We start from the raw sequence: 15,999 nt of genomic DNA on the forward strand, positions 1-15,999 counted from the left end.
TCCGCTCACAGTCAAGCCCAGTCCCGCCCTATGATGGACATAACACAGGGACTGGGCGTGACTGTGAGTGGAGCCGAGAGGAGCCGAGCCTAGCCGAGTACAATCTACTATGTGTATTTCGGCTCGGCTCCGCTCACAGTCATGCCCAGTCCAGGCCATTGGACCTGTGTTATGTCCATTATAGGGCGGGACTGCGAGAGGAGCCGAGAGGAGCCGAGAGGAGCCGAGATACACAGGACCGGCTCTGTGTATCTCGGCGGTGCCATATTTGAACTGCAGTGACACTGACAAGGCTGCAATGTCACTGAAAAGGCTGCAAATGACACTGAACAAGTGCAGATGGACACTGACAAGGCTGCAAATGACACTGAACAAGGCTGAAGATGGACACTGATAAGGCTGCATTGATGGGCATTTAAATGTAAGTTTTTTTCCTTAAAATTCCCTCCTAAACTTGGGGTGCGTGTTATACGCTGATAAATACGGTACTTATGTACATTTTTTTCGTTATTTATTTTTAATAAATTTGCAAAGATTTCAAACAAACACTGTCATTATGGGATATTGTTTGTAGAATTTTGAGGAAAGTAATGAATTTAATTAATTTTGGAATAAGGCTGTAACATAACAAAATGTGGAAAAAGTGAAGCACTGTGAATACCTTCCAGATGCACAGTAAAGTGAAACATGCTGCAGAATAAAGCAAGATAAGTTGCACACTCAGAATTGTTTAGAAAACTATGGACTTTAGGTGGCAACATTTAATGGCTAAACTAAGTTATTTAAGATGCAAGCTTTTGGGACCCCTTAGGTCACAATATGCATCCCTGATAACATAAATAAGCCAATAAAGGGTATCACTCCTACACCTGTAAACTTTTCAAACATTGCAATGGCTTACAAAATAAAATATTTGATTATTTCTCAGATAGTTGAGTGCGGTGGCCTCTTGGTGGCAGCATTGCACACTCCCAATAGCCCAATGTCTCTACCTTTCCAGGGACAGGATACGGTCTTCAATCCATGATGCTCAGACTAGTCATACAAATTGGGTGTAGTGATGTAATAGATAACATTACTACACTATGTAATGTATTACATTACTCGGGTAATTCCACAGCCATAGTATAAATATGTGTGTGTTGAAGAATGGAGCACTCACTAGCAGGCCAGGCTAAATCATTCACTTTCCCAGCTCATAAACTATGGCACAACTTAAAGATATGCTTACAGGTATGTTTTGCCCAGTCCATTGGCTGGTTGTAGATAGGTGACAACAGAAGCACTATGGATTGCCCTGTGCGTCTGTTTTTAAATATGTGGGTAGGAATTAGTGCTAGTCTGACTTTTTTAGTTACTTTTTGCAACTTGCAACAGGGCTTCTTAGAGCATGGCAAAGATGAATGGGCCCACATAGGTATTTTCTCATTTACGCAAAAAGTTAGATCATCCAATCAAGCACTTACTTTAATTATCTGGCATAGACAGATGAAAGCTGAGAGCCGATTGTTTACTATGTACTACTCTATACTTTATAGGATAGTGTTGTTTGGGTTTTACAAAAAAAAGTGTTTGAAATGCAAATGTTTGGCCCATAGCAGCCAATCAGATTCTAAAGAGATCATTTTTTTAAAGTAGGTTAAAATTGGAGAAGTGGTAATTATTTTGGTCATTAGTATTAGCACTTTTTTTTATTATTATGTTTTTTTTTATGCAGTTTTATTCTCCTTTATTGTATAACAAGTCAGTGGCAGGGAAGGGCAGAGTTAAGTTTTTGTAAAAGAGGAATGTGAGGTATGATAATGTCCTGAGGGTAAGATAAAAAAGTGAAAGGAAGGAAGAAAGAGGGGAGGGGTAGCTGCACTGGTCAAAAGATCCAGAGAATGCAGAATGATTCAGTGTGAAGTTATCATACCATTCTCTAACAGTCTCTGTGTTGTCGGCTTTTAGGATTGGCTGTGGCCCTGTCATTCATATCAGTAATCATCGCAGCACCAGTACCAATGGAGGCGACTGAAGAACTCGGTGATAAAATTCGGGATGAAGCCACGGAAATTATGAAGCAAATGGTAAGTACATATCACTGTTTGTTTGTTTGTTTGTTTGTTTTTTCCTCTTCCAGAAACAAATTTAAAACAAAGTATGTCATGTAATGGGAACTAATCAAATGCAATAACACTGGAATTGTATACATATAAAATACAAATGCAAAAATATATGATATAGAACATGGGTGCTCAACCTCTGGCCCTACAGCTGTTGCCGAACTACAAGTCCCAACATGCCTCTGCCTTTGGGAGTCATGCTTGTAACTTTCAGTGGCTTGCAATGCCTCATGGGACTTGTAGTTCTGCCACAGCTGGAGGGCCACAGGTTGAGCACCCATGCTCTAGGTCAGGGGTATCCAAACTTTCTAAGCAAAGTGCCAATTTACTGTACTTCAGGTTATAGGGGAGCTGGACTGTGGCTAGTGGTCTTAGAAAATGTCCCACAGCTTCAGTGCTTCATCATTGGTTGTAATGGGAGAAATAGTGTCCCATTGATGGTGTCAGTATAGGGCAGTGATGGTGAACCTTGGCACTCCAGATGTTTTGGAACTACATTTCCCATGATGCGCGACTACACTGCAGAGTACATGAGCATCATGGGAAATATAGTTCCAAAACATCTAGGATGCCAAGGTTCGCCATCACTGGTATAGGGAACGGTGACCCATCATTGGTGTCACTTGGTGGAATGGTGCCCCAAGGGCCAGATAAAGGCAAGCAAAGGGCCACATCCGGCCCCTGGGCAGCAGTTTGGAGACCACTGCTCTAGGTGATTATTGAAGGGCAGACTTTTTGCATGTGAGGCACCTAACCAGAGACAGTGAGCTCTCCAAATGACTGTATTTTTCCCCATACTGAATAAGCATTGAAGTCCCAAATCCTCTAGGATGTATTCCTTTTAAATTAACAATTAGACTGCTCTTTTGTTATGAGAGTATCTGTGGGAGGCTCTAAGACCTTCTAGGTTTTCAAGAACCCTTAATCAAGTAAAATCGTTATTTTAAGCTTATGTACCATCTCATTGTGCCCCTGTGCTGTACAATTTGTCAGGACAGGAATATGTCCTGTCAGAAGCTCTGAAATGTATATGCATTAATCACAGGGGACATATGTGATGAAAAAATTAGTAATTCTCCATTACTTTCCATAGGGGTTGGATGAAGGCACATTAAAACTCATAAGGAAGCTCCTGAAAATCTCTCCTATTTCGGTGACACACTGTGAAAGTGGCAACTTCAACAAGGTAACAATTCATTTTGATCTACAGTATGTAGCAATATTAAACATTGTGCTGTCACTTGTTGGCTTTTATAAGAGTACTGTTGGAATGTTCTCTCTAACCACCAATAAGAAATACGTAAGCTTTAAAAAAATTCAAGAAAAATGTATTTATGAAAAAAAAAAGAAATAAGCTTGGTTACAGCGTTTTGGAGAACTTTCAAGGTTATGTGTTTGTAACCATATAAAACAATAGGCAGCCACACCACAATGCCCCAGCCACCAGCCATGGTGTGAGCTGTACACACTGACCTGACATTTGTAGGATATATTAGAGAAAATAATGGACTTGGACAGAATTTTCTGTAGAGGACACCTACTTCAATATATTATACATATCTCTGCATCCTGCCAAAGGTTCTTATAATATATTTGCAGAATGCATGGAAGGAGACAGACCACCTGCCAAGCAGCCAAAAACTGCATACAGGTCTGTAATTTGAGTGACCCCAGTAGGCAGGCCATGCTGATAAGGATTGGGGCACTTTGCAAATAATTAAATGCTTATAACAGCTACACTCTCCATGAGCTTCATACAAAAAGATATATTAGCCAGTGTGGCTTAGAGAGTTTTTTCTTCGTAAAGTATAGTGCTCAAGCTAATAGATATAGTTCCCTTTAAACTAGAAGGTTACATGCGGACAAAGCTTGTGCTATATGAATTGCATAATGACAGTGAAACAGATTTGTAAACTGGAAAAAAAACACTGGTTGTACAATTAAAGAGTATCTATACTGATAATGAGTGGGCTTTGTACAATTTTTAGAGGGTGGATAGCACCATAACCAGATGTTTCTCAAACAATAAAAAAATAAATATATTGTATTTTGTACAAGATATATATTTTGTCCTGCTTAGTGTTGATACGTATTATAAAGTTTATACAATTAATATTCTTTTGTTTTACTGAATTCCCCCTTATTATCCCCACAGGAAAACTGCTACTCACAGCTGTACAAAGGCCTGAAGACCACTTTATCCTTACTTAACTCTACTCAGGTCTACAATGAATACGACCTCACCATTATGCTCTATGACCTTGAGGAATTCATCTCCAACATTGAAGAGGAGGCAAGTTTAGAATATAGAGTAGTAATCTTTAATTTGTATAATGTGGCAAGCATGATATCTAATTGCATAATCTCCTGTAGGGAACTCCTTATTATGTTGTATATTGTTTCTCCGTATTACGTATCTTAAAAGTTATAGCAAGAGAATCATTTGGGTTTAAGTAATAGGTCTGTGCGTTAATCCTCAGCAACCAATCAGACCAAGCTATTTCATTAGTCTAAATTGCTAAAGGGTCATTTGTTGCTATTGGTCACAACTTTACTCTTTTTTACACCTTGGTATTAAATAAGGACTTTAAAGCTCAATTACACTCAAAATCCCACGCAGACTCTATAAGTTTTTATTACCTTCCTGCTATTTCCTGCACAACAGGACTCAGACTTAGGGACAGCACTGTGAGCCAACCAGGGCTCCATTGCATGGCATAGTAATGTCAATCTAAGACAGCATTGAGAAGAAGAACCATGACGTTATCAGTGTTGTGATGCTTATTCATTACCCCAATTTCAGGCATGACAATGTAAGGGCATTGACTGGATTTGGTGTCTGGCAGGGTTATGAGGATCAAAAGACTAGCTGAACAGGACTGTGTACTTGCTAGCTTTTTCCCTGGAGTTTTGCTTTAGGGGACAATAGAAATTGTAAATACGTGCAATACTATACCTTAGCCAGGCTCCCTCAACCTTTTTTACGTAGAGGAACCCTTGAAATAATTTCCTGGTCTTAGGGAATCCCTGCTAATAGCTACTTGTATCTACAGCTTATGTTATATTGGTGTAATGGTCAGTGGAAACAATACTTCCTACATTTGTGGTCAGTTGGAAGAATCCCTTTTTACAGATAGCTAAAATTAAGTGGTGTCCGTGATTACGTATCTGGGAGGCAGAAATTGCTCAAGGTACCCCTAGAAACCTTCAGATGCTTAGAGTCATACAGAACCCTGGTTGAGAAAGGTTGGTCCAGTGATTTTGATTTGGACCTCAAATTTTAGGGTAGTTATTTAGATTTACTATAGGACTTTACCCATCTATTATGTATGATATTATGCAGGCAGGGATGGTATTTATGTCTTTCTAACCAACTGTACTACTTTTTATCCATAGATGAAGGCTGAAGGGTTTGCTGTGCCTCCTCATTCTCCTCAGACGCTTCCTCGTGATATCACTCCCTTCCAGAAGAAAGCTGGAGTCTTCCTCATTCTCCATGATCTCTCCATCGCTATGGACACATTTAAGAAAGTACTGTCTTCCCAGCAGTAATCGTGTGGAAAACCACAAAAGGATCTTATGTTTAATATTTAAACACCATCCGCTCTGCCTTTTTTTTACTGTCCAAAACCTGTAATTGCACTGGTTGCAATAGGAGAATAACACGTAGTGGATATTTCACGTTGATTTAAAGCTCCTTGGAAAATTTCAATTCAAATGCTTTGTAATGTATATGTACAAAGAGCAGTATTCTATAGAAGACAATTGGAATTTGTCTCCTACAAAAGTTACTACAGCAAAATGAATCATGATTGACTTCTACTAGGTAAAAGAAATCTGTCCTTTGAGAATCATGGAGGCTGCCATTGCTAACCTCCTACTGAAAATAATAGTCCCTTGCTTGTTTTTCTGATCCTCTGGCTTCAGTACCTTCTGAATCACTTGTTATGTTACATATGTATAGCAAGTAAAGCTAAAACAGCTGATTTGTATACTTGTTTTTGGAAATAACTACCCACCTAATAAAGCCATTGGGTCAGCATGACAGTCAGGCCACTTGGATTAGTAGAAGGAGGTCGGCCTCTATATTTCTCTCAGTACTGGTTTTGTTTTAGGTACTTTGCACAAATGTAGTGACTAAGCTTGATAATGTGGTGTTAGAAGATGTTCTGGTTTTCTTTCATATTGTGTTTGAAAGTGGAAGTGAACCTTTAGAACGTTTTAATATTCTATAGGTCATATTATTAGGCATTGCATAATTGCTGATTATATAGTATTCACTATGTGCTGTTTTCATTTTATGGATTTGGGTTAAAATGTTCAGATCAAGAAACAATATTTACAAGTCTGTACTTGTAAAGACCTTTGCTTTTTAGCTTAAAATCTTGTAAAAGTTTAAATTGGGTTGCTGGAGAATTTTTTTTATTGTTTGGTGGATTGCCCTGTCCGTGTGGATTTTTCTCCATTTGCTAGTTTTAAAGTGATCAGAATCACTGCCTGCCAATTTTACATTTTTTTTGTTGGATTTGGGACACATTTGGATGAGGGGGGGTATTCAACTGCCTTGAGCAACTCTGACCTTCTGGTGTGTTGCTGTGCCTTTAGAGGAGGATAGGGCTACTCCCAAGGTAAAATGACCTTTCATTTTTTTCATGGCTCTATATATGTCCCCATTTGGGAGATCAGTTTACAGTTAGGGACCACACTTTCCAGAGGTGCCTTGACACAGGCATGTATCTTTACATGTATTTACAAATGTATGGTATAAAAAACCTCTGAAACCGAAATATTGAAACAATTTATTTAGGCTTTTGTGTTGACTAGTAGAAGATTTAGCTCTGGAGTTTTTTTATTGTTATGGGTAAAAGGCAACTGAGTTAGGGTATTATTTCTGCAGGAAGAAGGGTAGTAGGTAGGACATTTAGCTTAGATTGAATTTTTGGTTCTGTTTTTTTATTTATTTTTTTATTATTCTTTTAAAGTTCTCGTTTTTTTTCTTTTGATGTTCTCGTGTCTGTTGTATGTCAAGTGACAAACGTGGGATGATGCAACCTGTTTATGGAATATGCCAGATATTTATTGTCAATATTTATTTAATGTCATATAATACAGTTATCTGCGTGGGAAGTATTTATTATTTATTTTTATTTAATTAAAATATTTTTTTCTATTTATAAAATGGTCATAATAATGTATATTTTATATATTATAAGAAAAAAAAATAAAGATGATATGTTTTGATGATATGTTTTGCTGGACTTTTTTTTCATAGTTCTTGTTCTCAATGGATTTAGGTGATTGAACCATGTTCTGGTTTTTAAATCTGACAACTGATATTCATACATATTTTTACAACAAGCCGTAATGAATAGAAAAGCAACTGGAACCCTTCCCAGGTTTGTATGAATCATGATTTTGGGACTCAACCCACCGTCATTATTATCTTAGTTAGTTAGTAAGGATGAATAAAGATCTTACTTGAGCTTAGGCTGGCCCGGGTCTACCACAGCACCTAAACGGTTACATTCTGTACTCTCAAAATGTGTTGGCTACACCTGCGTACTCTGCTAAATAAGAAATTGTTTTGGGACTTGTAATGCTTTGCGGCATGCTCATCTTCTTTACTTCAAGGACACTTTAAGTAGCTGCTTATATTGTCTAGACCCATTCTGGACACTTATCAAAGTTAGCGTCTAACTCCCCACCTCCATATTTCTGTACAGCAATACCTGAAATTCCCATAACTAGGGCTTCTTGTAAATATAAATAGCCAACTGGAGAATGAGCCCACAAATGTTCACCAAAAAAAGAAATTGTATGTTTGAGTGGAGACTGCTTTTCAAATAACCTAAGAAGCCTTCTAAGCAGTGGAAAATATCATTGGATAAATGTGGATATGAAGAAAATTATATATTTTTTAGAAAATTCTGTAAAGAATCCTATAAGGCAGGGCTCGAATTTTCAAGTCCTGAGCTACTAGCCAGGCCTCAAGGGTTACTCGCCACCAGTTGCCCCGCCCAACCCCTACCCTGCCCCGCCCCTAAACCGCCCTCATAAATTATCTCATGAAATGACACATTAATGTTTTATGCAATTAAGTTACAAAAATATTAACAACTTTATCCATGCCCGCCAATGCAGCCTGTGCCCACCATGCAGCCTGTCTCCCACCGTGCAGCCTGTGCCCCCCATGTGCAGCCTGTGTCCCAGGTGCAGCCTGTGTCCCAGGTGCAGCCTGTGTGCCATGTGCAGCCTGTGTCCCATGTGCAGCCTGTGTGCCATGTGCAGCCTGTGTCCCATGTGCAGCCTGTGTGCCATGTGCAGCCTGTGTGCCATGTGCAGCATGTGTCCCATAAGCAGCCTGTGTCCCATATGCAGCCTGTGTGCCATATGCAAGCTGTGATGTTCCCTGCTCTGATCATCCAGCCGGCGGCTCTCCTCTCTTCCCTTCTGTGATTGGCGGGCCTCGCCCCCCCCCGGCTCCCAGGTAGCCCTTCTCACCAGCCCTCAAAATTCACTCGCAAAATGCGAGTGTGCGAGTGTAATTTTTGAGGGCTGCTATAAGGACATAAGAATGAAAGAATTAACGGAACTATACACATGTTCAGGGGTTGTAAACCCTAGTGTTTTTTCACCTTAATGCATCCTTATCCTATGCATTAAGGTGAAAAAACACCTGGCAGTGACTGGCTCCCCAGCCCCCTGTTTTACTTACCTGAGCTCTGGAATTTCACACGCCGGAGATATGGTCTTCCTCTGCCCAGGGTTTTCGGCTCTTGATTGGATAGATTGATAGCAGCGCAGACATTGACTACCACTGCTGTCAATCAAATCCAATGAGGCGGGCGTCAGAGGGCGGGGCTGAGTCTGGCATTTGTGTCTATGGATGCAAATGCTGGACTCTGGAGTGCTCCCGCAAGGTAACCCCCCCCCCCCAGAGAGCACTTCTCCTAGGGGGTTATCTGATGCGGGGAGGAGCCACGAGAACCACCGAAGGGGAAATAATTACCACTAAAAAGAAGTGCCTTATGTCATTTAGAAATTACTTCTTCTTTCTCTAGTCATAATGTTCATAATTGAGGACGAAACATAGTGGTGCAATATTGGCTTTGTACAAAGTACAACTCCACAGAAAACACTTAAATACACAGTTCAGATACATTTCAGAGGTTAACTGCCAAAGATTTCACATTCTTTTCAGCCAATACATTGACCCAGGTGCCTTCACTGTACTGTATATATAGCCAAGTCCCTGAGCACTACTGCAGTGGCCGCACAGCCGGGTCAAGAATACATCCTAGCCCATTTAGACAATGAAGACAAATCAGGACACTAATGAGTCATCACTTATGGAACCCTTTCTTTATGTCACTTTGTTTGCACTACAAGGGAACCTGATTGGCACCTAGGAAACTAACAATGGCAATGTAATGATTTACATTGATTTTCTTAATGAATACGTAACAGCATTCATTGCTTTTTCATATCTGCCTGCACTTCAACTTTAATTCCCTGAGTTAATTGCAGAAAGCTAAAGAGTTGTCCCATTAAAATGCAGGGTTTGGGGCTAACAGGGATTGGACTATATGCAGCCTTTAAATACAGCTGCCAAAGCCAATAACTAAAATAGTGTTCTTCTCAAATAGCAATATTAGCTGTATCTAATAAAGGATATCATGAACATTTTTGGTGAAGTCATCGCCTTCTCAATACCTCCTGGGAAACAAGAGGTTACCAGATCTTACAAAATGTATTCCAGCAAATTCCGGATCCTTGAGTTGTCCAGAAGGCTACACAAAGCCTGCAAGACATCACTAACAAATTGTTCAGAAGCTGTAATCAAATCTTTGTATTAATTAGTAATGTGCTTCTTTTTTTTTTTAAAACCTAACAATTTTGCATAGTTCAAGGAGTTGGGTGGCTATGAGATGGCTCTGAAAGCTACATGTCGTCAAGACACCACAGTATCTAAAGATTAGAAAAAAATATTCACAATGGCGGTGCCCCGCATAGGATTCACCACTGTATGATGAAAACTATTCTAAACCAGCCTTTCTCAACCATTTTATCCCAGAGAGATATCTAAAATGATTTCAGCTCTGGGGGCCGAATACTCCTTCCATTGGTCCCCCGTTGGAAGAATGCCCTTACAATGGTGGTTAGAGTGCCACCCTTACAGACAGCCAAATACATTGTTGGTGTAATGCTTCTGGCTGTTCCAAGTAGTGTTGGCCACAGAACTATGGAAGGGAGGTTAATCAGCCACAGCTCTAAGTACTCCTAGCAATCTCTGGAAGAACTCTAGGGTTTTATGAAACACTGGATGAGAATGGCTAATCAAACCAATGACCAATGAGTCAACTATAAGGTTTTTTTCCAAAAATAACAATGTACTCTATTTTGGGCGCGGGAATGAAATCAACACTTCTTGTTTTTAGCAAAACCAGACCTGCCCACAGTTATAGTAACAGCAACAGGGAAATAATCTTTCAGACTTCCACCCAGCAGCACATGAAAATGTTGTCTTGCATAGCCAGGAGAACGTATTAGTTACTACAATCCCTGTGAACTGTTTGACAAAACAATATATAAATATAGATCATAAATGAGTCTGGCATATGTGGAGACATCATGTATTTCTTTAATTATTATTGTGGTTTTTATGTCAACTCCCAGCTCCAGACTTAGTCCCCACTCACCCCCTCCCCTTGATGGTTCCTCCCCCCTCCATACTTACCTTCAGGCCTAGCATGTGATGTGCTGGGTCCTCTTCCTCTTCAGCCTTGTCTTGAAAAATGCAGACTTAGCCCTTGTACACAAGGTCAGAGATTCTGACAACCAAATCCGTCGGATTTTGTCCGACGGATCTTGTCCGAAACTGTTGCATACACACGGTCGGACAAAGTTGTCGGAAAATCCGATCTTTCAGAACGTGATGACGTAATTTCGTTACGATGGGACTACATTCAGGCTAGTAGCCAATAGCTTTGATGTAGGAATTTGATCTGAGCATGCGTGGCACTTTGTCCGATCGGAATTCTCTACACATGATTGGAGCATGTCCAATCGGAGCATTTTGTTGGAAATATTTCCGGCAAGTTGGAAAAGTTGGTCCGACGGATATTCCAACGGAAACAGTCCGATGCAGACCACACACAGTCGGAATATCCGACAAAATGCTCCGATCGGACACATTCCTTCAGAAACTCAGATCGTGTGTACAAGGGCATCAGCTTCTAATTTCAGGATGAATACATTGAAGACAACTTGGTTTAACGACTCTTTGCAGCCACAGTATCTCTTCAGTTCTTCCGGGTTGAGTGAGGCTGGGTGTCATTTAACCCAGAAGATTAAGGGCATCTTGTGACCAAAAAAAAGTACTGTGGGGGGGAAAAGCTTACATGACTTACTGCTAAGGGGCATTTTTAAAGTGACACACATTTTTTTACATTAATTGCTCTGAAATATCAAGTACACCATGGCACTTTTTTTTGAAAAGTCTCTTACCATTGTTTTTTGGCTACTTTTTTGTCCTGTGCGTGCTCCCTATCCTCCACTGATGCACCTCACAGCTACTAGTGAGTGCGCGCAGTGCCGTTATTTATGGTCACATGATCCACTCTATGTATACTACAATTCGCATAGAGCAGAATGTGTCTGCAGGTAGATGTGTAGTCCATCTCAGGGGGACCCAAGAGAGGGTGGCTATATTCACATACCCAAGGGGGAGCATTGAAAAAAAAATTATGCCACCCTAGAAAAAGAAGTCTGAGAATAGCAGAAAAAACGTTCCCCTGAGTAACGAAACAAGGGATGAGAGATAGAAAGTACAGTTTACTCATATCTAAACATATTAGTTTAGTTAGTGTCTTTGTAATTGGATCTGAGCTTTAAAGTTAATCTTTACAGTGCCTTGAAAAAGTATTCATACCCCTTGGAATTTTCCACATTTTGTCATGTTACTACCAAAAACATGCATGTATTTTATTGGGGATTTTATCTGATAGGCCAACACAAAGTGGCACATAATTGTAAAGTGGAAAGAAATACATAAATGGTTTTCAAAATCTTTTACAAATAAATATGTGAAAAGTGTGGCGTACATTTGTATTCAGCCCCCCTGAGTTAATACTTTGTAGAATCACCTTTTGCTGCAATTACAGCTGCAATTCTTTTTGGGGATGTCTCTTATGCCGCATACACACGATAGAATTGTCCAGCAGACTCGGTCCACCGGACCACAGTACGCCGGACAATTCGATTGTGTGTGGGCTCCAACAGACTTTTTCATCGTAAAGTCCGGTGCACTTAGAAAGTAGTTTTGACTCAAAATTAGTCCGCCGGACTTGGCTTTCAGCAGACAATCCGTTCGTCAGTGTGCTAGTCCGGTGGACTAAGAATGACGCATGCTCTGAAGCAAGAACGAGAAGGAAGCTATTGGCTACTGGCTATTGAACTTCCTTTTTCTAGTCCCATCGTATGTGCTGTACGTCATCGCGTTAGAAATCGCCGGACTTTCGGAGCGTCCGTGTGTGGCCAAGTCCGTTCATTATAAAGACAGGCGGATTGTTTGCCAGATTGTTTGCTGGACCAATTCCACCGGAGAATTCGATCGCGTGTACGTGTACATAACAGTTTTGCACACTATGTACTATTCATCAACGCATACTTTTTTTCATTAATGTCTAAATGTAATTTAAATTCTGTTTTATAATGTCCAATATGGAATGTGAAAAATAAAGATGTCAAACTTTTTATACATTATTGTTTATAAAACTGTTGTTTTTTTTAGTGTGGCTCTTTAGAAGTCCCACAGGCACTTGCTTTATTCATAGAAGTGTCCTTATTTTCTTCATTTTCCAAATAATTGTGGCAAAAGATTACAGCTTTAAAAAAACTTACGATCACTCTGACCAAATACCTTGGACTGTCTACTTTCCAAAAAGGGGTAATTTGGGGGTGTTTTTACTGTCCTGGCTTCTTAGGGCCTCTATAAATTAGATAGGCCGTCAGTACATCAGGATTGACCAAAAAAGTGCCCAGTTTTGAGGTGGTTAACTACACAGATCTGTACACTGCCTTGCAAATGTATTCACCCTCCTTGCCATTTTTCGTGTTTTGTTGCCTCACAACCTGGAATTAACATGGATTGTTTGAGGATTTGCATAATTTAATTTACAGAACATGTTAACAACTTTAAAGATTTTTTTTATTATTGTGAAACAAACAACAAATAGGACAAATAACAGAAAACGTCAATGTGCATAACTATTCACCCCCCTAAAGTCAATACTTTGTAGAGCCATCTTTTGCACCTATCACAGCTTCAAGTCGCTTTGGATAAGTCTCTATGAGCGTGCCACATCTTACCACAGATTTTCTATTGGATTGTGGTCTGGGCTTTGACTAGGCCATTCCAACACATTTACATCTTTCCCCTTAAACCACTCAAGTGTTGCTTTAGCAGTGTGTTTAGGGTCATTATCCTGCTGGAAGTTGAACCTCCATCCTTGCCTCAAATCACACACAGAGTGGTACAGGTTTTGCTCAAGACTATCCCTGTATTTAGCACCATCTATCTTTCCCTCAACTCTGACCAGTTTCCCAGTCCTGACTGCTGAAAAACATCCCAACAGCATGATGCTGCCACCACCATGTTTCACTGTGGGGATGGTGTTCTTTGGGTGATGTGATGTGTTGGGTTTGCGCCAGACATAACGTTTTCTTTGATGGCCAAAAAGTTCAATTTTAGTCTCATCAGACCAGAGCACTTTCCTCCATACATTTTGGAAGTCTCCCACATGCCTTTTGGCAAACTCAAAATGTGACATTTTGTTTTTTTGGTGAAAGTAATGGCTTTCTTCTGGCCACTCTGCCATAAAGCTCTATGGAGTGTACAGCTTATTGTCGTCCTATGTACAGATAGTCCAGTCTCTGCTGTGGAACTCTGCAGCTCCTCCGGGGTTACCTTAGGTCTCTGTGCTGCCTCTCTGATTAATGTCCTCCTTGCCCGGTCCGTGAGTTTTGGTGTGCGGCTGTCTCTTGGCAGCTTTGCTATTGTGCCATGTTCTTTCCATTTGGTTATGATAGATTTGACGATGCTCCTAGGGATCATCAAAGATTTGTTTTGTTTTTTAACTTAACCCTGACTTGTACTTCTCAACAACATTGTCCCTTACTTGTTTGGAGAGTTCCTTGGTCTTCATGGCAGTGTTTGGTTAGTAGTGCCTCTTGCTTAGGTGTTGCAGCCTCTGGGGCCTTTCAAAAAGGTGTGCATATGTAATGATAGATCATGTGACACTTAGATTGCACACAGGTGGACATCATTTCACTAATTATATGACTTCTGAAGATAATTGGTTGCACCAGAGGTTTTTATGGGCTTCATAAGAAAGGGGGTGAATACATACACACATGACAATTATCAGTTTTTTATTTCAGAAAAATAGTTTTATGTATATATTTTTCCTAATTTTACTTCACCAACTTAGACTATTGTGTTCTGATCCATCACATATAATTCAGATTAACAAAACATTGAACTAAAGGCTGTAATGTAACACAATAGGTAAAAAGCCAAGGGGGGTGAGTACTTTTGCAAGGCATTGTATATAGTCATGTGTGAACAATGTAATCAGGGTCAGACTCAATACGCATCCCTGATGTACCCCTGTATGCAGAATAACAGTATTAGACACCTGAACTCCTATTCTCATGATTTTTGGTCTGTTTGTTAGCAAATCCTTAATCCATGACCACAGTAGTGGATATACAACCAAAGTATTTAACTCTTTCACTAATTTGTTAGGAACTACCGTGTTAAATGCTGAGATAAAATCAATGCATAACATAGACATTGCATCAACTGTGGATCTGTTTGCACAATAGGCCAATGGATATGTATCCTGGACAACAAGAATGCTTCTAAAAAAAAACAGAAAAGGAACACTAAGAGCTTATCCAATTTAATCTAGATCGGATGGAAATAGTCAGCAGCTTAGAGAAAAAGTTTGCATATGCTTATCCTTTATAACGATCTGTTTTCACCGTCCTCCAGGGGGTTAAATACAGTTATAGCAGCTCCCCTGGGATAGCGTTCCTCTGAATACACAGCCATATAAGAAAAAAACAGGAAAAGGATTCCCAAAAGGCATTCTTCAAAAAGGAACAACCGGATCAAATTAACTTTCTTTATTGAATATCCACATATAACCAATGAAAAAATTATTGAGTAAACACCCACCTCCAACACATTTAATTCAAATTAAGATACCGGTCTTGATGGGACACAGGTAGCCACCACAACCAATTATACCACACACTCATCCATCCTACAAAAATACATATAAAGCCGCGTACACACGGGCGGACTGTCTGTCCAACTTAGTCAGTCGAAACACATTTCAGCGGACAGTCCGCTCGTGTGTGGGCTTCAGCGGACTTTTTCAGCGTGCAGTCTGGCGGACTAAGTATTTCGGAATTTCCGTAATATTGTCCGTCCAACTTTGGTTTCAGCGGACAGTCCGCTCGTGAGTAGGCTAGTTGGACGGACTAAGTATGGCGCATGCTCAGAAAGGATTTACACGGCGAAAGGTTGCATTGCTGTGTATTGGACGTCCTATTTCTAGTCCCGTCGTACGTGCTGTACACGTCATCGCGCAAGCTTTCGACGGACTGTTTGTTCATCGTGTGTGGTCAAGTCCGTTCATTCGAAAGTAGGACGGACTGTCCGTCGGATTGTCTGACGGACTAAGTTGGTCATACAGTCCGCCCGTGTGTACGCGGCTTTACTCAAAAATATATTTCAAAACCACCCATGGCCAGTATACGTTAGAAAGATATATAAATAATAAAATATTTCATGAGAGTTCGTATTTTGTCTCTGCTTCAATTA

General features: G+C 40.2%; 1 protein-coding gene across 1 annotated transcript; it reads left to right on the forward strand.

Annotated features, from left to right (window-relative positions):
- The first annotated feature begins 1,164 nt into the window (after positions 1-1,164).
- Positions 1,165-7,281, forward strand: LOC143935735 (uncharacterized). The gene is made up of 5 exons (XM_077459822.1): positions 1,165-1,233; positions 1,951-2,069; positions 3,199-3,291; positions 4,261-4,398; positions 5,502-7,281. The coding sequence occupies exons 1-5, from the start codon at positions 1,206-1,208 to the stop codon at positions 5,655-5,657; spliced, it is 534 nt and encodes a 177-aa protein (XP_077315948.1). The 5' UTR covers positions 1,165-1,205; the 3' UTR covers positions 5,658-7,281.
- Positions 7,282-15,999: the final 8,718 nt, after the last annotated feature.

This window comes from Lithobates pipiens, unplaced genomic scaffold, assembly GCF_037356315.1.
Source record: "Lithobates pipiens isolate NorthernLeopardFrog02 unplaced genomic scaffold, aLitPip1_a1.2 Scaffold_28, whole genome shotgun sequence".
Lineage (NCBI taxonomy): Eukaryota > Metazoa > Chordata > Amphibia > Anura > Ranidae > Lithobates > Lithobates pipiens.

Bases quoted from the DNA above. Each gene is read 5' to 3' on its own strand.
- LOC143935735 (XM_077459822.1), top strand. From the start codon at position 1,206: ATGGCACAACTTAAAGATATGCTTACAG. The intron at 1,234-1,950 runs GTATGTTTTGCC...GTCGGCTTTTAG, and splicing joins ACTTAAAGATATGCTTACAG to GATTGGCTGTGGCCCTGTCA. The intron at 4,399-5,501 runs GCAAGTTTAGAA...TTTTATCCATAG, and splicing joins TCTCCAACATTGAAGAGGAG to ATGAAGGCTGAAGGGTTTGC.